The 25,929-nt window shown below is 47.7% G+C and overlaps 1 protein-coding gene across 5 annotated transcripts in view; it reads left to right on the forward strand.

The window, feature by feature from the left end:
• The window catches only part of ZNF462 (zinc finger protein 462), a 134,239-nt gene that overhangs the window by 92,700 nt on the left and 15,610 nt on the right, over positions 1-25,929 (forward strand). For all 5 annotated transcript variants that reach the window (XM_080667228.1, XM_080667230.1, XM_080667232.1 and 2 more), the window contains 3 exons: positions 9,274-9,535; positions 10,908-11,044; positions 17,837-18,060. In XM_080667228.1, coding sequence (XP_080523354.1) covers positions 9,274-9,535; positions 10,908-11,044; positions 17,837-18,060 — 623 coding nt within the window. The remainder of the gene's footprint in view (positions 1-9,273; positions 9,536-10,907; positions 11,045-17,836; positions 18,061-25,929) is intronic.

A 25,929-nucleotide genomic window follows, 5' to 3' on the forward strand; every position in this document is an offset into this window, starting at 1 on the left:
GCAGGAAACCTTACTTCCTCATCACTCGATTCAAAAGAGTCACAGGTGAATTAAGCATTTGGTATTGTCAGAGCGTCTCCATTAACAATGGCAGATGCCACCGAGCTCCCTCCCAAAAACGTTAGAAAAAGGCACCACACATTCACTTGTGTCCCTACAAGTCTCCATCCTGTGTCGCGGAGGACATTTAAGAACAGGCACTTTGGGGTCCAAATACTGTTTAGTGCAGAGGGCGTAGACCTGCAATGCTCGCTAGTGACTGGGCAGGACAGGGCCGTGCTTTGGAAAGTGGGGCCTGCAGGCGCCCTGGGCGTGTTCTGTTTCTCCATTGCCGGGCTCGGCGACGTGAAGCATTGCTGCTTTTGAGCAGCGACAGGTTGTTCTGCAGAATGGATGGTCCGAATACTGCAGATCCGGGATGAGTGCTTTCCTGACGGAGGAAAACAGGTAGAACATTTTATACGGCGTGAGTGCAGTGCTAAACATCTGAAAGCAATCCGCGAGGACCTTCTCATAGTCACCCAGGGCTCCATACTCACGGCCTTAGGAGATGACTAACGGCAGTCATGGTGCCTTCAGGTACACGGCACCTGTTACACCTGTGCATTGCACAAGCCCCTGTGCCTACCAGTGGGTACAAGAAGGAGGGAGAGAAAGTTGCATATCGACATTTCTAACGTAGCTACCAGATGCCTAATATCCATTTCAGAGTTGATTCAGGGTCAAAACCAGAAATTAGTTTTTGGCTGTTTTGGATGGCCAGGGGTTATGAATGTTGTTCCATTCTGATTCTCAAATGTTCTAGAAGCCATTCTCCAGGCAATGTAAAAAGTGGGTCAGTGTTTCAGGGGGAAGGCTCTCTTAACCTCAGCATCCAAAGAGAGAGAGGGCTTGGTTAGTTAGGTTTTTCTTTTAAAGCTGGGTTTTCCAGAGCACTTTTTTTTCTGTTTGAACTCTTTGGATCTGTGGAATATGTTTATTGGCCACATGTTTTGGGCTAGGCCCTGAGCTAAGTTCTGGGGGATATGAACTTCTAAAGTTACATGTGGCCCAGCTAGTGTAATTCTCAGTTGAGCATTGTCCCATGCACCGGGAGATAACCAGTTTGGTTCCAGGTCAGGGCACATGCCCAGGGTGCAGACTCAGTCTCCAGTAGGGGGCAGGCAGGAGGCAGCCGATCAGTGTTTCTCTCTCATCCATGTTTCTGTCTCTCCCTTCCTCTCTCTCTCAAATCAATTTAAAAAATTAAATCAATGAAATGAAAATTTACATGTGGATGGATAGATGGGTGTCCTGCTTGCAAGAGATCATAGTCTGGTGGAGGTAAAATAAATGGGCCCCACAGCAGCATGATGAGAATGCGTGGGGAGCTCAGAGAGGGACTGAATGCGCATCTGGAAAGGTCAGTGGTGGTAAATTTGAACTGACCAGTTTTGAAAGATGGTAAGAGTTTGCCGGGCTGAAAAGTAGAAGAAAGGCCTCGTGAGAATGGGCAAAGCGGCCATGAACGGAAGCACCCGGGGTGCCGTTCGGAGCTTTCCCCGTGGCCGTGGTCAGCGCAGCGTGGGAGAGGTGTGGGTGTGGGTGTGGAGTGGGGCTGGGGCTGGGGCTGGGAAGATGGAGAGCCACCAGGGCTCAGCTTGGACTTCCTCCTGGGAGAATGGGCGGGTCCCACACTCACATTTGCTTTTAGAAAAGAAAGGAATCTTAAGGCAGAAGAAACTAGAAAGCCAGTTAGGAAGGCTGTGCTGTGGGGTCCACGCAGGCAACCGCAGGGCCCGGACAAGAGCAGTGCAGCAAACGGTGTGCGGTTTGCACTAAGCTTCTTGGGAGGCTGGACCAACGGGGCGTCCCCCACTGACTGTAGAACAAGAACTGGGTCAAGGATCTGATCTGATGTCATTGGCTGGTGGATGGTGATGCTATTGGGGGGAAAGTATAGAGAGAGAAATGGGCTTGTCCCCACATGCAGGACCTAATGAACCGCAGGTCCAGGAATCTTCTTTGTCCTAGGACAGACTTGCCTGCATCCCCCCCAAATACAGGGAGAACGAGAACACGAAGCTTCAGAAAACAGGCCTTTGAGAGACCCTTTCAATGAACTTAATCTACGATGGGACACTCGTCTCAACAAGAGAGCCTGCCGTGCTGTGTGTGTGTCATTTTGAAGACTAACATTTTGTGTGGTTTGGGGTTTTTCCTCATCTATTCCCTGATCCTCTGGCAAGGTTTTGTTTTCACTCATCAGAATGACAGGAAGTTTCTAGTGTGTGTTTCCTTCAAGCTTGGCCTCAGCCTTATTTTCAGGATTAGGCGTTTGTTTTCCCATTTGCTTCCATGACAACCAAGCCCAGAATTCCTATATATAGTTGCCCAGTGCCCATTGTCCCCCTGGCCATTGTATCATAATCTCGTGCATCCAGGCCAGAGAACTCCACTGATGACACGAGACAAGGAGGTGCCAGAGTCCTTGGCCTGGAGAATTTCAAGGCATAATCAAAAGAAGGAAATAAAGTAACGTGGCCGCCTCTAGAGATTTATGTTCCCTTTAGACGCTGTCCAGAAGGAGTTGGAATGGCTTGTGATCCATAGCTTCGCTTCTAATATAAATTTTCTTTTGGAATGTCCCATGGAGAGAAGAGGACATGTTGAGACTCTTTGACGGAAATACTTGGAAAGTTGCGTTGGTGATTTGTTCTTGGTGGTTTTCTTGTGCGCGCCAGACTCGGCTCTGTGCTAATAGCACACGAGGAACAACAGGTATCTTGAGAAAGAGAATTCAGTCGAGTTTCAGAGGAATTCAGATAGAACCTAAGAACTCTTTTTATTTAAAAACTGCTTGAGTGTGAATCATCTTGACAGCAGTATGCTACATACTATTTTCATAACCTAAGATAGATAGATAGACAGACAGACAGGACTGGAGGTAAAAAAAAAAAAAAAAAAAAAAAAAGTTTCCCACAACCCGGCAAATCTATTCTTTAGTTAACCTGATGAAAGAACCATGAGTCTCGGAGGCTATATAAGCACAGAAGGTACTGTTCCTGTCCATCTAAAATGTAAGCTCCGTTTTTGTTGTTTGTTTTCACTGATATATCCAAAGCGCTCAGAAGTGCCTGACATGTAGAAGGCTGCAATAAATACTTTCTGAATTAGTAAAAAATGGGGGACAAACATACAGATAGATACAGTAGGAACTCATTTGAAGAGGCCTAGAGTTTCTCCGTTATGTTTGAAAGCCTCTCAATCCAGGGAATCCTTTTTAAAATGCCTTAAGCATGTTATTTGCATTGAAAATGTAAGTATGTTTATTCGCCTATATTGTGTGATGTAGGGTCGTGTGTGTGTGGGAGTCTGGGTCCTTGGGTTAGATTTTCTCTTTAGCCTCTCACATAAAGCACAGTCACCTACATTGCTTTGTATGCTGCTTCCAGTTTTCGCATTATTTAAGTGGAATGGTAATTTAGACATTCATGGAACAATCCGAGAGAAGAGTCCTCCTAGACTCTTATGTTCTCCTCAGTCTCTCACAGTTGGTCTTGCCAAAACATCATTTGACAGTAATTTTTTTTAGCAACTTGACTTTTCAAAGCATTCAATGTAGCTTTCATAGAAATGACACCTTTTATACCTACATTTCATCATTGTAGATGATATTAATTAAATTGAAGAAGCTCAGTAGCAGATATAACTGGTACAAAGAAGTTTGGGGAAAAATAAAACTGATTCCTTTTTTGTTGTCATTAATCTACACCTGAGGTTATTTTTTCCATTGATTCTCAGATAGAGTGGAAGAGAGGAGGCAGCGGGGCGGGGGAGCGGTGGAGGGAGATGGAGGGGCAGAGGGAGAGAGAGAGAGAGAGAGAAACATCTATGTGAGAGAGATGCATCGATTGGTTGACTCCCACGTGTGCATTGACCAGGCCGGGGATGGAATCTGCATCCCAGGTACATGCCCTTGACTGTGACCTTTCAGTGCTCAGGCTAATGCTCTAACCACGTAGCAACACCAGCCAGGGCAAAACTGATTCTTGATAGCATTAACTCAACTGCTGGAAGCAGAAGTGGATGGGCCTGCTCAGAGACCCACACGTCAGCAGGGACACTGTCAGCATGGTCTTTTGTGGTCAGGATGTTTGAAGGTCGAAGGCACAGATCTGGCCATGGTGGTGGAGGTTGCTTAAGAGAAGGTGTCAGTCTCATGTGAGGTTCAAGGAGATGAGGGTGAGCATCACAAGGCGTGTGTGTGGGCCAGCACGGAGGACAGCAGAGTTCTTTCTGGATTGTTGGGGAACATCTTCACAGGATGGGTGACGTTTCAGCTGAGTGTTGAAGGGTGGCTAGGAATCTGCCAGGCAAAAAGCAGAGGAAGGGCACCAGGCAGCCCTGATCACGGCCTCCCGGTGATGGCATGTGTAGAAGGTGCAAGAAGTCGGGAGCTGGCTGGACATGTGAGACTGGACAGGTGGCCTAGGACCAGGCTGAAGGGCTGTATGTGCAGAGAGCAGGACAGGAGACTTTAATCCTTGAGCACCAAGGCATAATCATATCCTAATCGTAAAGGTATGTGTTAGGTGTCTTTGATGTGTATGCGGGCTAAACTAGAATAGACCTCAGAGGAAGGAGGGCCAGTCAGGCGGCTGTTAGAGTCACCCATCTGGGATCTGAGGATCTGAAGGAACAATGGGAAGGGAAGGCCGGGGACCGGAGAGGAAATGATGGGGGGGGGGGTCCATGCATATGTCTCTAGAACGAGCTAGCTGGTTAAGTGTGCTGCTGTGGGAGACGTGTGACACTCTAAATGAAGTGATGAGCCATTCACAGATGTAAAAGGTGATGTGTGGGCAAAGATGGTGACAGTGTTCAGTGCGTGGAGTTTTAGGAGCCCATCAGCCATAAAGCTCGAATGGGTTTCAGCTTTGGATGCAGGCGCAAACCATCTTTCTGCATTTCCCACGGCAGCAGGATCCTCTGACTTGTCATCGCAGACACATGGGCCCATGTCACAGGCACGAAAACGCTTAGACCCTTTCTGTTCTCTGCCGAAGTTCATTAGCAGCTGTGTGATAGACGTTACGCGGCATTCCAAAATTCTCCTGGCGAATGGCTGGAGTATGCCGTTAGCTGCCCTCTTGTCATTGTCAGTGTGCTGTTCTCAGACTTCCTATAATTTCTCCACTAGAAACAGTGGGCTGCCATCCCAGCTCATTCGGCTCTCACTCCTCCCCACCCCCATGCTTCGGCTGTATGCAGTGTTTGGTTAAATTATCCACAGGTAATATTCTATTTCGGATTCCTTACACCACCAGCCTTTAGTTGCCAAATCGCCTGCTTTTCTGAAGAGAACTGCCGTCTCTGCATTCTTCTGAACTGCCTATGCTGTTTTAGAACTTGAAGATTTAAAAGTCTCCCGTCTGCAGCCTACGGCACCCTCTGATGTACACAACGTTTTGTTCATACTCATCCTCGGGTCTTCATTCCTTCTCCGTGTAGGAATTGAGTTCCTTTTTAGTCGTTGTGATGAGAATGTAGTTGTTTTAATATCTGTTTATGACTTCAGGTGGAGGTATGGTGAATAGAACGTTTAGGTATCTTCATGTCTAGTGTTGATTCATTAGGCAACACGCTAATACAGTTAATTTACTAATGGACACTCAGGTGCTCTTGACCTCGTCCCTCCATCCCCGTCATGCCCCCATTCTGTCATGTCACCAGGTACTGCTACTTTTTCTTTCTCCTCCACCAGCTCTTTACAGACGTCTCTCTTAAGACTTTTTTTTATTTTTTTTGCATTGTATCACAACTAGTTGTTTACACATCTGTCTGAGACAGAGAGTTGCTGGAAGTCAGGGGCCAAGTCTGACTGCCCTAGAACAGTTGACTTGGATGCTCAGTAAATATTTGCTGAGTGAATGGGTATAATTTAAGTCATTTGCCCCCTGGCCACCTCTAAAATGGGCTTGCCTAACATCCCTTTTTGTCTTTTTTTTTTTTTTCCCCCTCCTGGTACTTGATTCACGCTGACCAGAGAACCTGTCTCCCAAGTCTGCACAGAAATCAAGCCCAAATAGAACTACCTGTGGTTCCCGGCACCCAGGCCCCTCTGCTACCTCTCCACCTTCACACACGGCCGCAGACGGTGGAGAATGGGGTCTCCTGTGTGGCTTCCTTTCTGGATCACTCGGTGCACAGGGCGCCGTCCTCTGTGGCTCCCACAACATACTGCCCGGTTGATTCTGACTCTTCCGTGTGTCTTCTCCGTCCTGCTGTAGTTAGACCCTCCTGTTACTTCGGTTCGTTTGTTCTCTGTGCCTCTCATTTCCTTCAGACTGTGGAGTAGGTTTGCTAGATGTGGAGCAGGCCTGTATTTTCATAGCAGCCGGCTGCTCTGTGCTCTGCCTGGTAGATCCGAGTTCCTAGACGGCACCCCCTCACGTCTTCTCTGACTTTGAACTCAGAGAGCCAGCACGTGGCCTGGCGCCAGAGGGTGTTGTCGAGATGTTCACAGAATCAGAATATTGAAGAAAGCTTCCCTCGGCCATGCTCCTATCCTTCCAGGGGGTTCACTGTGTGTCATTTGCCTTTGTAAAGTCAGATTTCCTTTAGTAGTCAGTCTCTGTGCTGTGGCTAATTTCTGGAGAAAAAAGAAAAAATAAAACCTTCAAATTGGTTTTGGCAGGTGTTCTGGGGAGCTGGGATTAGAGTAAGACATTTCCCATTTCTCCGGGAAGATGCCTAGGTGAGAGGGCGGGAGGACTCAGCCCTCCCCTGGTTTGAAGTCCTGGGCTGTCCAAGCCCAGCCTGAAGCACCCCTCTCCCGTCTGCGTTCCTGTACCTTCCCTTTCCCAGCCAGATCCCAGCCGACGACTTGTAGAGCATTATTTTTCTAAGGCAACTGATCACGCATCTCACTACTACGTGCCAGTGGGCAGGCGGACACCCAGTTCTGGGTACTGTGCCTCAGGCTTGTAGAAATATCTCCTGTGTGATACCCCACCCCACCCCACCACACACACCTTTTTAAAAAAATATAAATCGTTTTGAATGTTTTTCTTTCCCACAAATCATACTGTGTTTATCCCCATGTGCTGTAAACTACTTGTTTTAGAGTTTTCTTTCGTATTTAGTTTAATGTTGCTTTTTATCTATTCGGTTACCATTTTTATCTATTCTAATGTTGTTTTCTCACCTATTTCAGCCTTTCCGCCACCTTCTCTCTCTGCCCTTTCTCCCGTGTGTTTATTGATGGCGGGGCACTCAGATATTCTTCCTCTTTCCTCTGACCTGCATCACGGGACCCACCATTGGGTACAGATGCCTAATAGACAAGACTCAGACTTTAGAGTCGGACACGTCTTTGTACAAATTCTACCTCTGGCCTTAGCTGATTTGGCTCAGTGGATAGAGCGTTGGCCTGCGGACTGAAGGGTCCTGGGTTGTGGGCTTTGAGATCAGTGGAATGTGCAATGGACCCTAGAGAGAGTAACGGGCTGAGTCTAAGGAGACATGTGTATGGAGAGTGGACAGCTTCCTGGCCCCTCCTTGGCCTCGCAGGTCACAGAACTTTTCTTCTGAGGAGCTGAGGGAACCAGGACGAGCACTGCCGGGAGGGACGGGCTTGTCGGGGTGCTGGTGGGACCGTGCGCGGCTGCCGCGTTAACAAGAGAGGCGGGGTGTTTTGTGCTGCATTATACGCGTTTTAAGCAGAAACTGGTCTTGAGGGTTTAAATAGGAAACCTCTCGAACAGTCCCTGAAATGGTAAACAAGCCTGCTATTGAGAGGAAGAATGAGAAGTTGACAATTGCATTGTTGTGATCCTGAGTGGGTTCATCGGCGAGGTCGAGGACCAGAGAAAAGGGAGATGAGAGAATCAGGAAGAATGAATTCAGTGTGTCCTGTCTTCCCTTTACACCTGGTAAGAAACCCGGGGAGGCTCCGGTGTTGTTCACGTTTCCTTTTGTTTCCTTTCTGTGCGTCTGGCAGGTTCGTGTACAATTTCCGAAGGGCTTTTTCTCAGTCGTGAGGAGCACAGCTTGGGGGTGGGGAGCAGGCCGGGAAAGGAAGAGGGTGGCTTAGTATTTCCAAGGCAGGAGATGCCTTCCCAGCAAGCGAAGGCTGCTCTGGTTTTGTTTTTGGGAACGAAGAGGCCAACGGGGTGGACGGAGTGCTTTCATCACATAAGGGTGTGGAGAACCCTCCTCGTCTGCCGGGGGATCGTGCTGTGGAACAGGAAGGGTCCGTCTAACGGGGAGGAGGCCGGTGCGGCCTTGTCCCCTCTCCCTGCTTCCTGAAAGGCGGGCAGAGAAGAGCCGTGTGTGTTCTTTTGAGGAAAGTTCCACTGAAATTCACCTGCACGGCTGCCCTGGGCTGCACCTTCCGCGGCCGCTGTCCAATTCCCAGCCTCAACATGCAACTCTGAGTGTTGGGAAAAGGTTCAAGACCTTTCTCTTACTTTCTCTCTTTTTTCAAAGAAATTATTTAATTATTATTATTAATAATAATTCAAAGAAGAAACTCCGATTTTCCCAGCCATTGAGGCTGCATCTCTCCGCCCCGGGCCTTGGAGGCTCCTGGGGTTGAGATTGGTGCCTGTTGCTTCCGACATTCTCATCCAAATGGCAAACTTCAAAACACCTTTCAGGGAAACCTGTTTGCATTTCATTTTAATGGGATTTATGACTAAATCTCCATCTCCATGCTGACTCAGCTCTAAACATCCATTCCAGGGGAGCACTGTTGGATTTTTATATTTGAAAATTTAAATCACTCGACTGTGAAGGCATAAAACATTTTTATGCTGGCGAGTGCCGGGTGCCAGAGCACTTCTGCTAAAGGCTTTTTTGGGGGGAGGGGAAGGTTTGAATGATTGCGGGCTGCAGAGGGGGGGATATCGCAGCACCTCCTTACCTGCCTCTCCCACGTCGGGTCCTGGGCTCATGGTGCGGTTTATTCACCTCACCTACAAGGACGGGCGTCCTGTGGCCACGCTGCAGTTCCCTTTACAAAAGACAGTTCCCTTTCTTCCTTCACTCTGAACCCTTTAACCTCAGAGTTTTCTTGCCAAGTGGTATGGGCCCTCCAAGTCAGAGGAAAGGACGTGATGCTTCCTCCCTCCCCGCCTTTCCCCAGAGAAGGGCTGAGTGTCAGTGAAGATGAAAGAGGCGCTCGTTGCCCTCCCCTTAAAAGGCGTCCGCGGAACAAACGTCAGGGGTTTCCGAGCGTCACCCCACTGTGTTCTCTGTGTCCGTGTCATGTCCCCCGTCTGTCCACAGACTCGTCCTACTCGGAGCCTCCAGATGTGCAGCAGCAGCTGAACCACTACCAGTCGGCCGCGCTGGCGAGGAACAACAGCCGCGTCAGCCCCGTGCCTCTCTCCGGAGCTGCCGGGGAGCAGAAGGCCGAGGCGGTGCTCCACTGCGAATTCTGTGAATTCTCCTCTGGCTACATCCAGAGCATCAGGCGCCACTACAGGGACAAGCATGGCGGGAAGAAGCTCTTCAAGTGCAAGGACTGCTCTTTTTACACAGGCTTTAAGTAAGTGGCATGAAGAACAGCCTCGCAGAACGAGGTGGCTGCACCTGCTCCGCCCCTCACCACACGCTCCTTACACTCTCCTACCTGGAGCTCAAGGGAGGCCCTGCCCGGGGGGTGGGGGTGATGCAGGGGTTGGGACCGGTCTGTACCACGAAAGGCTAGTTCCAGAAGACTGCTTTGGGGTGTGTGGGAGGGATGAAGAGCTGTGTCAGAACAAACGAGTTTAAAAGTCAAAGCTTCCCAACGTGGACACCCCCATGCGTGAGGCAGCCGATCAGTGATTCTCTCTCATCGTCCATGTTTCTATCTCACTCTCACTCTCCCTTCCTCTCTAAAATCAATTAAAAATATTTTCTTTAAAAATGGTGAACTTTCAAAAAGGCTGAAGGATTATGCCCTAACCGGTTTGGCTCAGTGGATAGAGCGTCGGCCTGCAGACTGAAAGGTCCCAGGTTTGATTCTGGTCAAGGGCATGTACCGTGGTTGCGGGCACATCCCCAGTAGGGGGTGTGCAGGAGGCAGCTGATCGATGTTTCTCTCTCATCGATGTTTCTAACTCTCTATCCCTCTCCCTTCCTCTCTGTGAAAAAATCAATAAAATATATTTAAAAACAAAAACAAAACAAAACAAAAAGGCTGAAGGGGAGGCAGCGGTACTCGTCCACCTTCGGGCCGTACCACGGCTCTGAGTGTCGTTTACCGACTGGCCAGGGCTTGCTTCCTCGCCGCCTTGCCCGCCCCCTGACCTTTGAAGAGCCATGAGGCAGGGGTAGTCCCTCTCCTTCCAGGCGTGATGAGAAAGGCGTTCTCGTAGGGATTTTATTGTAACGGTTTCAACAAACCATTTCTCACTTTCCAGAATCAAGCGTTAGGTAGACTCACAGAAATGGAAGGCGACCAGAGGGGTGGGAGGATGGGTGAAACGGGGAGGGGGATCTAGTCAATAATACTGTAAGTTTGTGTAGTGACAGACAATTACTAGAATGAGTGGGGTGGTCATATTATAAGGTATGAAAATGTTAAATCACTGTATGGTACACCTGAAACTAGTATAACTAATCTATATCAACTATACTTAAAAAAGGAAGAAGAAAGTACTTAGGGAAACCCATTTCTTTTTATACTAACTTTGAATCCAGCCAAGGGGCAAAATTCCCAAAAAGGAGTGACCCCTGCGCGACCACGGTCCATTGTTGGGTGGGCGACCCAGGAGCTCCTGCTCGGCAACCATGAGCGTCGGCCGTGGTCTGGGCCCTCGAGCAAGGGCGTCGTACGGGAAGCCTGTAGCCAGGTCGCTGGCAGGGGGTGTGCGTTCCAGTGAAACAGTCCCTTGTCACGCTGATCGCCTGTCTGTCCCCCGCCTCTCCCCCAGATCTGCTTTTACTATGCACGTGGAAGCCGGGCACTCGGCTGTTCCCGAGGAGGGCCCCAAAGACCTCCGCTGTCCCCTCTGCCTCTATCACACCAAATACAAGCGCAACATGATCGACCACATCGTGCTGCACCGAGGTAACCTCCCGACTCGGCTTTCGGGGCGGGGGAGGGTGGCATGGGGTGCCCTCTCACAGTGGCAGGGGCAGGGGGGGCATCTAGGGATTTTAATAAGGAATTTCTCATTTTCAAGAATAAAGTGTTAGGTTTCTGTTTAGGGATGGGGGGATGGGTGGAAAGGGGAGGGGAATGTAGTCAATGATATTGTGATAAGGTTGCATGATGATGGATGATTGGTTACTGGAGTTAGTAGGGTGATCAGAGTACAAGGTATAAAAATGTTGAACCACTATATCGTACACCTATACTGTTAACTAGTATAACGAATATGGGTCAACTATACTTTAAAAAAAAAAAAAAAAAAAAAGAATGAAGTATTTGGGGGAATCGGTTTCTTTTTCTACTAAGTTTGAATCCAGACAAGTGGCGCCCCTGCAAGCTGGGAGAAGCAGCGCGGGAACATTTAGGCAGGAAGTCTTGGCCCGAGGGGTCCCGCCTGGGGTTCCGCCTCCGTCACCTGGCTTCTGGTCCCTGGGCCCCTCAGAGCTTGGGAGGGGCCGTGGGTAGTGCTGCTGCCAAGCAAACAGGAACGGTGAGACCTCACCTCTGCAGTGGACTTCCTCTCTCCCCATACTGCCCGCCTGGCAGGGTCAGAGCTTCGATCCTAATGAGCTCCGTGACTTTCCCTCCCTGCGCTGAGAACTCAAGGAAGGGGGACACGGAGCGAGATAAGGAAGTGGGGGGCACAGAGCGAGATGAAATGCTAGAGATTAAATGCTAATGGGGGACGCGGTTGGCCATCCCAACTCGGAATGCAGCTCAGTGGGAGGCTGGTCTTGAGAAGTCAAGAGACGGTTGGGTGTCTGCCTTGCTGAGTGGGGCTGATCGCAGCACAAGATGTGGCCCTCTCTGCACCTGTGCCCCCCGGCTCCCTCGATGAGAAAACGTCTTTGGTCTCTGGGGCCTGTGTTAAGACTAAGACGTCTTTCTGAAGCCTCAGTGAATTAAAATACTTGCAACAAAAGGCAAGAAAAACAACTGCTGAACTGGTCCTGAGACGGAGCTACTGCTCCCAGAATCGCACTTTCCTTCGCTTTTTGCCCAGACGAATGGGTGTGTTTAAATAGGGAGGAAAGGAAGAGAGAATCTGTTCCGCTCCCGGGAAATCTGAATGAGAAATGCTCCTGGTGTGTGTTGGCTGTGGCGGAAGAGAGCGTACTGCTCATTCATGCATCCGGCAGGCATTTGTTATTTGCTGGTTACACGCCACGCTGTGCTGGGCTCTTTGGGTACAATGGGGTCTGTAAGACCCAGCGCCTGCCTTCCTCGAGGAGGTGAGGCGTGCGTGAGTATGGATAAGGTAGTGAGTGACGGGTATCTTGGGAGATTCACAGTGGCCGATAGGCTTCTGTTTGGGGTCCAGGAAGGTGGAGCGGGTGGCTTTCAAACAGCCATGGTAACATTTCAGGAGGTAGTGAAGACTTAAGGTGAGGTCTGTTCGTTTCCTGGGTGACTTAAGATAACAAAAGCGTTTCTCTCACTATTCTGGAGCCTAGAAGTCCGAAATCAAGGTTTCCCGGGGCTGTGCTCTCCCTGAAGGCTCTAGAGCAGCGGTCGCCAACCGGTAGTCCCCGGACCGCTGGTGATCCATGAGGTCCGAAAGGTTGGCGACCGCTGCTCTGAAGGAACCCCTCCTTGGCTCTGGCTTCGGGTGGCTCCTGCACCCCCTGCCGTTAGCTGCATCATGCCAGTCTCCGCCTCTGTCTGCACAGGCCTTCTTCCCTGTGTGGGTCCCTCTGTGCCATTGACTGCATGCTCACAGGGTGCTAGCTTTGTGTTAAGCTCTTGGGACACAGCCATGACGAGTCAGGCAAGGCATGTGCACTGCGGGAACTTGAACTTTAACGGGAGGAGCGGCGATGAACAAAGGGATAGTTTCCTGAGTCTATTTCCATTGAATTTATGGTCATTGGGAAGCAGGAGGCCTCATGCGGAGCTCTGCCTGTATGTACCTTGGGCACCTGCAGTGGACAGATTGAATTATGGGATGAAACACAGAATTTTTGGTTTGATTTTTTTTTTTTTGCCAAATATTTGCATTATAGTTATGGAGCTGTGTGATTTGCCAGCACTGCTCTCCAGTTGGCATGTGAGCATAAAGTTTCTGTTTCCCAGCCTGTAACCCCAGTATCTACACAGACACTGAATTTAACTGAAACTTGTAGGTGGGTATGTTTTTGGACCAGAACTAATCTCCCCTAATTTATCCGATCAGTGTCATTTTTCTTGAGGGAAAAAAAAAAATGTGCAGAGAGAAGGCCAATCATTCATCTTATTCGGCGAGATTCCATGTTCCCTTCCATCCCCATCAAACATGTTTGCCTGTTCAAGTCAGAGGTGCGGTTTTCAGCTCTCTCTGGCTGAGGGTGGTGACCTGGCTCACATCGAAACTCAGTAACTTCCCACCAGCAGCTGTTGTGCTTATGTTTGTGTGTCTCGATGTGGTTATGTTAGGGGGTGATGTTGCTGCAGTTCATCCTCACCTGATATTTTTCCCTTTGCTTTTTTAGAGAGAGAGTGGAAGGGAAGGAGAAAGGGAGGGAGGGAGAGGGGCAGAGAGAGAGAGAAACATCAGTGTGAGAGAGACACATGCATTGGTTGCCTCCTGAACACACCCTGACCAGGGCGGGGATCAAACCTGCCACCCCGGTACGTGCCCTTGACCAGGAATTGAACCCGAAACCCTTCGGTCTATGGACCGATGCTCTAACTACTGAGCACACTGGCCAGGGCAGGGGATAATTTTTTTTTTTTTTTTTTTAAGAATCTTTCGTTATATTCCTAACAGCTTTCTAGAACTCACCCTTGTTGCTTTTTGGCTGCGAGGGAGTAAAGGGTGGGCCTTTGGTCTGGGCGCTCCGATGTGTGATGGTTTGCGCACGGAGTTGGTTGGAGCGGATGACTTCCAAGTCTCTCCCCGCTTCCCTTGGACTTGGCACGCTGTGCGAGGAAACCCGGGCGCGTGTGGTCTGCCTTTCAGGAAGAATTTTTACTCGGTGATGCTGGACTCCACAGGGAGCTGGTTTTCGCTGTTTTGAGCAGAAGTGACCCCACTTTGTAGCGGCAGCTCTGCAGGCTTGTCCACGGAGCGCCCCGGGAGCTGGCAGCACACCCCTCCCGGTCCTGCGGCACCCCGGCACCCACGCGCCTCCACGGGCGTGTCTCTGAGGCCAGCCTTTCGGGGTCTGTCCAGCTGCAGCACCAGACGTGAGTAGGAGATGCGAGACACAATCTATCTTGTAGTCGGACCGCTGAAGTCATAATATTTTCGCAGCCAGCGCTGGAAGCCGAGTCACAATGAGTGTGATTCAGGCCCCGATTTCTTACCCAGGGAAACTTGGAGAGGTGTGAAGTCAAGAAAGGCCCACAGTTGTCGCTGCCCCCACAGAAAAAAAGTCCCGAGCGCCGAGCTTCTGCAGCCAAGACGGGCTCAGTCCCTAGAAACACCTAGAAACGGTCCCGCCTCTAACTTTATGTCCTCCACTCGCCTCAGGAATGAATAACCTCATTCAGAAAACGCTGTCGCTCATTGCCCGCCTTTCAAAATCTCTCCTGTTTGTGCTTTTTAATCTTGGTCATGTTAGCTATGTTTTTTCGAAAGAAAAAGCTAACAGTTTTCTACAAGTAATGCTAGTGAAAATCCATACAACGAAGAGCCTTGGGGTGTTGGTCACGTCTTAGTTTGGAAGTGGGAAGCCCTACCTTTCAGGGTAAGTAAGCAGGGAACTTTCCTTCTAGCAAATCCAGAGGGTGTTGGAAAGAAATTCAGATAGACACCGACAGCGTTTGCCTTTTCACACGATTAGGAATGTGAGGCTTATATATTGGCTGCATGCGGATGGGATGTTCCCTGTGCTTGGGGGTGACGGAGGAGGGCGCTGGCCAAGGTCAGGAGGCCTGGGCTCCCAGGTCACAATTGGAGCTGACAGGTCGGTTCTCCGGTTCCCCATCCATGCACCGAAGATGATAAAACTGACTGTGCAGTGTTAGGAGAATGAAAAGTAGCTGTGGGGGTAGGGGGCCTAACCGCACTCGAAACGCGGGGAGCACTTCATAAATCGTAGTGGTCGTTCGCCTTAATGACCGTTATTTAAACTCCACGGCGTTGTTCCGAGTGCTCAGGACCGCGTAAAATTCACTTAGGCACACAGAGCGAAACTAGACACTGCGAAGAAAATGAACCGGAGTGGCAGAGGAATTCGAACAGAGACCTATAAAAACAAGTTGAAAGGACCGATTCTTTACGGGGGAGAAGTGAAGCCTGGATGGTGCCTGGGCGAACGTCTTCAAGGTGTCGGACATGGTTCTATGGAAAACATAACGGTCCACCGAGGCCGACAGACCAGGGCCCACGGCACAGGCCAGAGCCCGCGGATGGATGGACGTGGAAGAAATGACAGAATATTTAGGAACAAACGCAAAGGGGGATGCAGTCTCAAGGAAGGTGCCAGAAAAGCCCACGCCAGCACTGCCTGCGACCCCGAGTGGAAGCATTCCCTCCGTGTGCTGGTCCCCCTGGTGCAGCCTGCACCCCGTCTGCTGCTGTGGGCACCAGCTTGCTCATGGAACATGGCCACTCATGTCGGACCCAGAGCAGCTGGCATTAGTGCTTGGCCTGGTGCCCAGAGCAGTGGTTCTGAACCAGGGTCCACCTTGCCTCCTTGGGGAGCATTCTGGGTTGTCACACGTGGGGAGGAGGGGGTGCTGCTGGCATCTGGCGAGTCGGGGCCGGGCATGCTGATCGCCATCCTGCGATGCACAGGACAGCCCCTAGACAAGGAATTATCGGCCCCAACATGTCAGGCCTGCTACTCGTGAGAAGCTGTGGGTGAGAGGAACCAAGCATCATCGGATGGGCTCTCTCTCTTTTTAAAATATATTTTATTGATTTTTTTACAGAGAGGAAGGGAGAGGGATAGAGAGTTAGAAACATCGATGAGAGAGAAACATTGATCAGCTGCCTCCTGCACACCTCCTACCAGGAATGTGCCCACAACCAAGGTACATGCCCTTGACCAGAATCGAACCTGGGACCTTTCAGTCCGCAGGCCGACGCTCTATCCACTGAGGCGGACGGGCTCTCTTAAGGCTCCTGGTTTATGCCAAAGCGTTTTCTCCTTCCTTTACACCAAACGGTGGAGCTGAATGGTTAGAAGGCTGATAAACGTTTGCCCTTCTAGGAAAATGTGTGGATTGCATCGTAATCATGTGTTTCTTAGCTGTCTGCTGTCCTTCGGTTTAAAAAATACTTTTTTCTAAATGAGCGGCTGACTCTTTGCTTCGGGAAACTAACACGTGCATTAGAGCCCCGGGGAGGTCACAGACCCCACCTTCCAGCTCCCTCTGCCCAGCTTCTTTGCTGGCCAATTAGTCACTGCACTCACGGCTCCCAAGGCAGTGCTTGCCCTGCAGTGAGGATGTGATGGTTGAGACTTAAGCACAGCATAGGGTGGGGGAAATCTCCCCGGGCGCCCAACACACCCCAACAACAAAGGGAGGGCTCCCCCGGTGAGTCCCGCCGGCGCACCAAATACTGACATTCGGGGAACCTCGCTGCTCAGTGGCTCTGAGGCTAAATCATGCTTTCTTGACTTAATAACACGTCGCTGTTTCTAAATAATGTAAGTATATGTTGTGTGCGTCCATTTGTAAACCTACAGACAGCCTTCTGAAATCCAGACAGCGTGAAAGCACACGCTATATTTGATCCTTGCATAAATAGCACAGATTTTAATTTTATCCCAGGCATGGGTTTCTGGCGCGTGTGCCGATGCTCTGGGCAGACTGGTGTGAAATTTAATTTGAGCAGTTAAACACGAGGGCGAGGAGTGCAACGTAAACAAGCACGCACGCGTTTCCAGCCCTGCAGCGTTCGGGTGTTCCCGGGGAAAGCACCCAAATCCTCTTCTTTTATTCCCCCACCCCCCCACCCTCTTGTGACAGTCAGATTAGGGATTGAAAAGGCACAAATCCTCCGCATCTCCCACGCCGCCACCCCCTCCGCCCGCAGGTTGCCCGCAGCCTTTCCATTTTGTGAGCACTTCACAGCTGGAGTTGGCGTTTCAGTGAATGAAAGTGTACTACGGGCTTCTTTGTTTTCAGATTTGATGTTAGACTAGACATGCCATTGGTTTCAGGGAAAGGAGAACTGTCCCCTGGAGAACATGTAGGCAGGGGAACAGGAATGGAATTGGAGATGATGGGGGTACAGCTCCCAGCGTGGCCGATGTCAGTGTCTGTGGGTTTTGAAGTTCCAAGAGCTCTGTCCCTCACCTTATTTGTAAGAAATGGGAATAGCTCCAGCCTCGCTGAGTTGCTAGGAAGGCGCACAGTGGTGGTGCAGAGGTGCTTGGGGAATGTCTGTGTCCTGCCCCCTTAAAGACTTCACAGGGGAGAAGTAGGAATCGGTCCCTGTCGATCATCATTAATGTTGGCAGAAACGGCCGCCACTTCCCATCTCTTATCCCTCCTTCCCTCACCTCCATTCTGAGCCTTAACAAGCACCGTCCAGCCTGCCCACCCCTGCTTGTAGACCATTCTGGATAGTAATACACAAAGAATTTTTGGTCTCAAGAAACACGGTTTGTGTCGACGAATACGTTTGTTCAGAAGATGGAGGGGAGGGGAGAGGGGTCTGTGTGTGCGGTTCACGGGCTGAAAGTCATAAGAAGTAGCTAATTGAATGGGTGAGTTTCCTCTCATGTTGCCGTCAGTAACGATCCCCATCTTCCCATTCACCCTCTCCCACAGAAGAGCGCGTGGTCCCCATTGAAGTGTGCCGGTCCAAGCTGTCCAAGTACTTGCAGGGAGTGGTCTTCCGCTGTGATAAGTGTACCTTCACCTGCTCCAGTGACGAGAGCCTCCAGCAACACATAGAAAAGCACAATGAACTGAAACCATACAAATGCCAGCTCTGCTACTACGAGGCCAAGCACACGGAGGAACTGGACAGCCACCTTCGGGACGAGCATAAGGTACTTGCCGGGACTTCCTGCCTCCCACCCTCAGCATACCTGTGCGTGGGCCGAGCCGGGCGGGGCTGCTGAATGTAGTCACACGCGCTGCGTGCAAGGCAGACATGAACTGAAACCATGTTTACAGTGAGGTTCGGTTTCTTTCTATCATAAGAGATGTAAGGTCATTATAGATGGAGTAAGAAAAATCACCCATAAGGCTACCACCCAAATCCAACTGCTTAACACTTTGGTCTCTCTTATGCCCACTTTTCTTTGATTTTCATCAGCTATTTTCAACCTTTTTCATCTCATGGCACCCATAAACTAATTACTAAAATTCTGCAGAACACCAAAATATATTTTTTGCCGATCTGACAAAAAAAAAAAAAGTATAATTTTGATTCATTCACACGAGATGGCTATTGTGTTGGCTGTTGTCATTTTTCATTTGACAGTCTAAGGGAAAAGAGGTCAGTGCCCTGACTAAGTAGTCAGGTATTGCATGTTTTAAAAACTCTTGCAGCACACTGGTTGAAAATTGCTGATTTACCCTTTTTCTTACTTAACATTTTAACATGGGTATTTTTCCATATTATTTTAAACATATTATCTCAAAGGTTGACCAACTTTTCCTGTAAAGGGCCAGATAGTAGTTACTTTAGACTTTGTGGGCCAGACTGTCTCTATGGCAACTCTGCCCTTGTAGCAAGAAAGCCACCATAGACAAGACCTCCATGAATGGGCATGGTCATGTTCTAATAAAACTTTATTTACAAACAGGCGGCAGGCTGTGAACCCATAGTTGCAGGCCCCTCCTCTGCCCGGTGGCCATGCCACCGTGTCCCTCGGTTGTGTAGGCTGTTTCTAATATTGTGCTAACTACGAAGCTTTTTCCAGGGCATCCCACTTGATCTGTAAACGCTAGATGGACTGTAAGATGCGTGTGTTATTTGGGGAGTGGGATTGGTGACCAGGTTCATGCAGGAAGTAAAATGAAAGGTGTGGAGGGGGGAATCTCCTTCAAAAGGGCTGCTGCTCAGAGGGCACCGTGATGCAGCACAGCTTCCTCACTTCTCACTGGGCCTTTCTTTTCACCTCCGGGATGGAGATGGTTGTTTCTGGCTTCGTGCGTTGCCAAGTGCAGGGGGCGCTATGATTTGTATTTGTTTCTGGAAAGAGCCTGTTGAAAGGCTTTCTAATTAACCAAGAAATCCACAGCCTCTAGTGAGTGTGTTCTTAGGGCACAAGGAGAAGCACTTGTGCTGTTGCTTGCTTCTCCCCCGCTCCGTGTCCTCACCGTGGAAATACAGCCCGAGCCCTCTCTCCTGGCCTTGCACAACCACACTACAGTAAAGACTTCAGTCTGAGTCATCTGCACCCAAGGGTTAGAATTTTCCTGGTGGGGTGTTGAGAGAGAAGGCTGAACTTTATCGCCCAGCCACAGTTTAATGATTTTTATGATAACTTTTTTGCATTCATTTTCTAATGTGTCTGCCCAAACATGAAAGCAGAGAAGAAAAGCCTGAATTACCTCACTTAAAAACTTTAATAGCCTTTCTTAGTCCAACTTCCTGGGCATTTCTGCCCCCAAACTCACCGGAAAATCACTCACTGATTTCAAACCCAGCTCTCAATTTATGTCCATGTATCTTATTTATGTAACCACCTCACATCTTTTTATTTATTATTTACTAGAGGCCTGGTGCATGAAATTAGTGCACGGGGGGGGGGGTGTTCCCCTCAGCCCAGCCTGCACCCTCTCCAATCCAGGACCCCTCAGGGGATGTCCGACTGCCAGTTTAGGCCTGATCCCAAGGATTGGACATCCCTCTCACAATCCTGGACCACTGGCTCCTAATCACTTACCTGCCTGCCTGCCTGGTCGCCCCTAACTGCCCCCCTGCCCTGCTGGCCTGATCACCCCTCATTGCCTCTGCATGCCGGCCTGATCGCCCCTAACTGCCCCCCCTGCTGGCCTGGTCGCCCCTAACTGCCCCTCGCTGCCGGCCAGGTCGCCCCCAACTGCCCCCATCCCTGCCAGCCTGGTTGTCCCCAACTGCCCCCCCTGCTGGTCTGGTGGCCCCTCACGGTCCCCCCCCCCCCCCCCCCCGCCAACCTGGTCGCCCCATGCAGCCTGCTATTCAGTCATTTGGTTGTTCCTCACTAACCCCCCTGCCAGCCTAGTCGCCCCACGCAGCCTGCTTGTTCAGTCATTTGGTCATCCCTCACTAACCCCCCTGCCGGCCTGGTCATAGGCAGCCATCTTGTGAGGACGTGAGGGTTAATTTGCATATCACCTTTTATTATATAGGGTTGTGTTCAAAACTTGAGGCTGGTAGTTTTAGGCTAGAGCAAGCCAGGATGATCATTCTTCCCTAGTTGTTGCAGGGTAGCCTGTGAGTCACTGGGGAAATCCCGGCGTTAGAAGCCATGCAGATGTGCAACCAGAGGCTTCCTGCGCAGGCGAGCAAGGCCGGGCTTGGGCATCTGCATCTGCACCCGGGAACTGGGTTGCTCAGGAAAACAGGCCGCGTTTGGAGCCAAACAGACTTGGGTTTGAGTCTTGTCTCCACTATTGACTATAACTTAAGCAAGTGACTAACATTTCTGTGTCTGGTTTGTGATTTCTAAATGGGAATCGTGATACCTTTCTCGGCAGTTTTGTAAGATTTAAAGGAAGTCCTGGTATTTCCCACATTTTGAGATCCACTGTGTTCTTCAGTGTGTCTGTGAGCTGATTTATGTTCAAGTAGAACAATGGTTGTACATGTCACAAAGGCAGTTACGTTCCTGAGGACCTAACGTGTATGATAAAATCACTGATGATACCTTGCATTTCAGACATGACTTTGATGTTATATGTTCAGTTGCCAAGTTATGTTCTTTAGTTTTACTCTTTCTTGTGGTTGACCAGCTTATTAAGTCCGCTGAACACCTAATTGATGCCACAGAATTGCCGCTTTCACACGGCTAATGATTTTCATCTTTGTCTCAATTGCCATTAAGTTTACGAGACTCCTGCTTATTACTGATGGCACTATCTTTTTCCCATTTCTATTCCTTCTTTTCTTAATGATAAGTGCAAAATGCAGTTCACATTTTTTAAATAATTATCATCCAATACTATTTTATAAACAAAGATAGCAGTGCTGCTGAAATAGAATTTTTGACTGGCAGGCTTTTATGCACTATTAAATATAGTCATTCATTAGGGTGAAGGATATACAAGAATCTGATTTCAGCATTCATGAAACAGGTATAGGAGTCCCAGTGTACAATGCACTGAAGAGACTTTTGCTAATAATTCAGGTACAAAAGTCAAGGACCATAAGACAAGAACAAGAAATTAAAGGCATAAGAATTGGAAAGAAAAATAAAATGTTTTTGTTCACAGACAAGGTGATCTTTGTAGGTAGAAAATCCTAAGTAATCCACTTTAAAATTACTAGAATGAGTTTAACACAGTTGCAAGATATAAGGTCAATAAACAAAAATCAATGATTTTTCTATATGCTGATGATTGAAAATCTGAAAATGAAATTTTAAACAGGTCAATTTCATTGCTAATACATTAAAAAGAATAAAATGCTTAATAAATTTTAACACAAGAGGTGTGAAAGCTGTACACTGAAAACTACAAAATATCATTGAAAGAAATAAAAGAACTAAGTTAATGTAATAAAGACCACATTCATGGATGAGACTCAATATTGGTAATTCTTCCCAAATTGATCTACATATTCAATGTAATCTCTGTCAAAATCTCAGTAGGTTTTGTCCTTTGGTAGAAATTTACAAACTGAGAATAAAATGTATATGGAAATGCAAAGGACCTAGAATAGCCTAAACAGTGTGGAGAAAGAACAAAATTGGAGACTCACTCTTCTTGATGTCAAAACTTACTGTAAAGCTATGGTAACCAAGAACATGTGGTATTGGCATAAGAATAGATGCCTGGATCAGTGGTGCAGAAGAAAAAGTCCAGAAATAAATCCTCAGATATGTGCTCAATTGATTTGCATCCCAGTGCTAAGGCAATAAGGAAGAGATGGTTTTTCAACAAAAAGTGCTAGAACAGTTGGACTTCCATATGCAAAATAATGAGCATTGACCCTTACCATCACTCCCAACACAAAAATTAAATCAAAATGTGAACCTCAGCGAAGGAACTGAAAGTATAAAACTTCTAGAAAAAGAATAGAAAGTTGTCCTTTGGTTAGGGAACATTTTCTTAGATACAATACAAAAGTTATGGACAGTAAAAGAAAAAAATCATTAAATTAGATGTCATCAAAATTAAATTTTTGTTCTTCAGAAGACACCATTAAGAAAATGAAAAAGCAAGCAACAGATGGGAAGCAAATATTTGCAAAGTGATTACTGAACAAAGGACTTTAACTAAAAAATGTAAAGAACCTTTACAACTCAGTAATAAGATAATTGAATTAAAATGACAAAGATAATCTCACACAGGGCTGGTTGGAGTATAAAATGGCACATCCACTTGGGAGCATTTGGGGCAATAAAAAGTTAAACATACACTTACCATCTGATCCAGCAAGTCTCCTCCCACATAAAGTTGACCGATAAAACGTAACACACACATCCACACAGTGGAATTATACTGATTATCAATAAAAAGAAATGAGATATGGACACATGCAACAATGTGGGTAATTCTTTAAAATATCATGTGAAGTGTACAAAAGCCAGACACAAAAGACTATAGATTGTATAACACCATTTACATGAAACTAGAAGCCCGATGCACGAAGATTCGTGCTAGAACGGGCTTTCCTTTCCCTGGCTGCCGGCACCGTCTTTCCACTCCAGCCCAGCCCCTTTCCGCTCAGGCCCCAGAGCCACCTCTTGCTGCTCCGGCCCCGCCTTCCCACACTGCCCAAGGGCCCTAAGAGACCGGGGGTGGGGCAGAACGCCTGCATCCTGCCCCCTCCCCACCCCTGTCACTTGGAGCCTGTGTATGCAAATTAACTTCCATCTTTGTTGGGTTAATTTGCATATCCTGATTGGCTGGTGGTGTAGCGGAGGTACAGTCGATTTACATGGTTGTCTATTATTAGGTAAGATTCCCAGTAAAGCAAAACTAGAGGTGAAACAGGTCAGAGGTTGGCTGGGACTGGAGATTGGGTGCAGGGATTCATTGCAGAGGGTGTAAGGGAACCTCCTAGAGTGATAGAAGGGGTCTTAAACAGATTGTGTTGAAGGATGCACAAGTGCATGAACACTGAAACTCATTGAACTGTTCATTTAAAATAGATGATTTAAAAATATATACCATAGATTAATTTTATAGTAGGGAAAGCAGAACTCAACACCTAAAAGATGCACTTTTCCCAGGACCTAGCACCTAACAAGCCCTCAATAAATGTTAATTTACTGCAGCTTTCATAAAGTTGATCCTGGGTAGATAAGTCTACAAGATGCCCGAGATCCAGGTTAATGTGTAAACTGCCAAAAACAGAAATGTGCAGGAGACTCAGCAATAGGTTCTAAGCTAAGGTTTGCTTCTTTTTCCTCACCTTTAAGACTCTGTGTTGCACAAGTAGCTTTAGCTGCTTTCGTGTGATGGACAGAATCCACAGAGGAGACTAAAAGACACTGCTGTAGGATGTATTTTCAGTCAAAGGTTTTGATGACACAGAACTGGACATGGAAAACTGGAGTTCTCCATTCTGCCTGCAAAGCTGATAAACCTCAGGAATGTCTCTAAAGACTGTTATGGTTCACGGGACCAAAAACTGGTTACAGCAGGAGGGGGAGGCATTGAACGCAGCCTTCATTTTAAGAACCAGTTCTCAGGTGGCCGCACTGACGCTGCCAAGTTTGTCCTCGGAAGCCAAGGTGAGGTAGCAAACCAGCACTCCTTTCCCAGCTGTCACAGAACCTGGTCTTCACAGCTTTCTCTGTGCTGGTGGACAAGGAAGCACTTGCATTGTCTTGGAGTCTAAAGTAAGCAGGGCAGTGTCTTTACTTTTTTTTTCATCCTCCACTTCCTGTCATTTTTTATCTCACTAGATTTCCTAAAAGACAGACTAATCTATTATTTCAATCCCTTCATTCTTCCTCCTTCCATCCCCGCCCCCCAATACACACACACACACACACACACACATGCAATGAAGTCATATATCTGCCGTGCCATTTATTAGCAATGCTGGTGAAAGTTAAAACGTAACATTTCTAGGAAACTTGAAGTCATGAAAAAAAACAAAAACCCAACCCACAATCCTTGCACTCATTTAAAAAAACAACAACACATTTTTTAAAGAAAGTTTATTCAATACCTTGTTAGTGTTCTTTATGGTTCTGAAGTCTCTTCGCTACTTTAAGGAACATAAAAATATATTATCTCTAACTTAGTTTGCTCATAAAATTGTCATGTTCGGTATATTAAATTTAGAAGGATAGTCTATTCAGGCAGTACACAGTCACTAATTTAATTTACTTGGAAATGTTTTTAATTTTTTTATACAAATGGAGCCTCAGGCGGCTGAACTCTAGGAACTCGTATCTCTTCCTTTTCGCCAGTTTGGCAAAAGCAGCAGAACACAAAGCTCAGGAGGAATTACCAGCAGTTTAGTAATTCCAATAAAATGGTTCAGCTTTCTGGACCAGTGAAATCCACAGTGGCAAAAAAAAAAAAAAAAGTCACATAGAGCATTTGTTTCCACCAAAGAAAATGAGAAGAAACAAAACAAAAGAAGCACCTTCCCCAATGCCAGATCATAAACACACATTTGGCCACTTTTATTATTATTTTTTTTTTATTGTCTAAAGTTTTACGTATGTCTCCTTTTTCCCCTATTGACCTCCCCCCCAAGCCATTCCCACTCCGGGCAAGCCCCCACCGCCCCAGTGTCTGTGTCCATTGGTTATGCTAATATGCATGCATACAAGTCCTTTGGTTGCGCTCAACCGCCCCCCCCTCCCCGCCCCGCCATTTGTCTCCGGATCTATTCTTGTTCATCAAATTATGTTGATCATTATATCCCACATATGAGTGAGATCATGTGATATTTATCTTTTTCCGACTGGCTTATTTCACTTAGCATAATGCTCTCCAGTTCCATCCATGTTGTTGCAAATGGTAAAAGTTCCTTCTTTTTTATAGCGGCATAGTATTCCATTGTGTAGATGTACCACAGTTTTTTAATCCACTCATCTGCTGATGGGCACTTAGGTTGTTTCCAAATCTTAGCTATTGTAAATTGTGCTGCTATGAACATAGAGGTGCATCTATCCTTTATGATTGTTGTTTCTGGTTTCTTGGGATATATTCCTAGAAGTGGGATTATACTGGGTCAAATGGGAGTTCCATTTTCAGTTTTTTAAGGAAACTCCATACTGTTCTCCACAGTGGCTGCACCAGTCTGCATTCCCACCAGCAGTGCACGAGGGTTCCTTTTTCTCTGCATCCTCGCCAGCACTTGTCATTTGTTGACTTGTTGATAATAGCCATTCTGACAGGTGTGAGATGGTACCGCATTATTGTTTTGATTTGCATCTCTCAGGTGATTAGTGACTTTGAGCATGTTTTCATATGTCTCTGGGCATTCTCTGTATGTCCTCTTTCGAAAAGTGTCTATTTAGATCCTTTGCCCATTTTTTGATTGGATCATTTATCTTCCTTTTGTTAAGGCCACTTTTTTATTTTATAATTATTACTAGCAGCTTTAGCTTTACAAGCCCCAAGGATTTCTGCAAGCTAAAGGTTTCTCTAGATTAGGTCGTTTCAGCTTTGTTTTCCCTCATGTTAGTCTTGCTTCTTGATTAATCAGTTCTAGACCCGTTTGTTCATGTATTTAGAAGAGAGAATTCATAGATGAAAAGGGAGGTGAGACCATTTTTCAGAGGGACTTGCCAGGC

The sequence above is a fragment of the Plecotus auritus genome (genome assembly GCF_963455305.1).
Source record: "Plecotus auritus genome assembly, chromosome: 5".
Lineage (NCBI taxonomy): Eukaryota > Metazoa > Chordata > Mammalia > Chiroptera > Vespertilionidae > Plecotus > Plecotus auritus.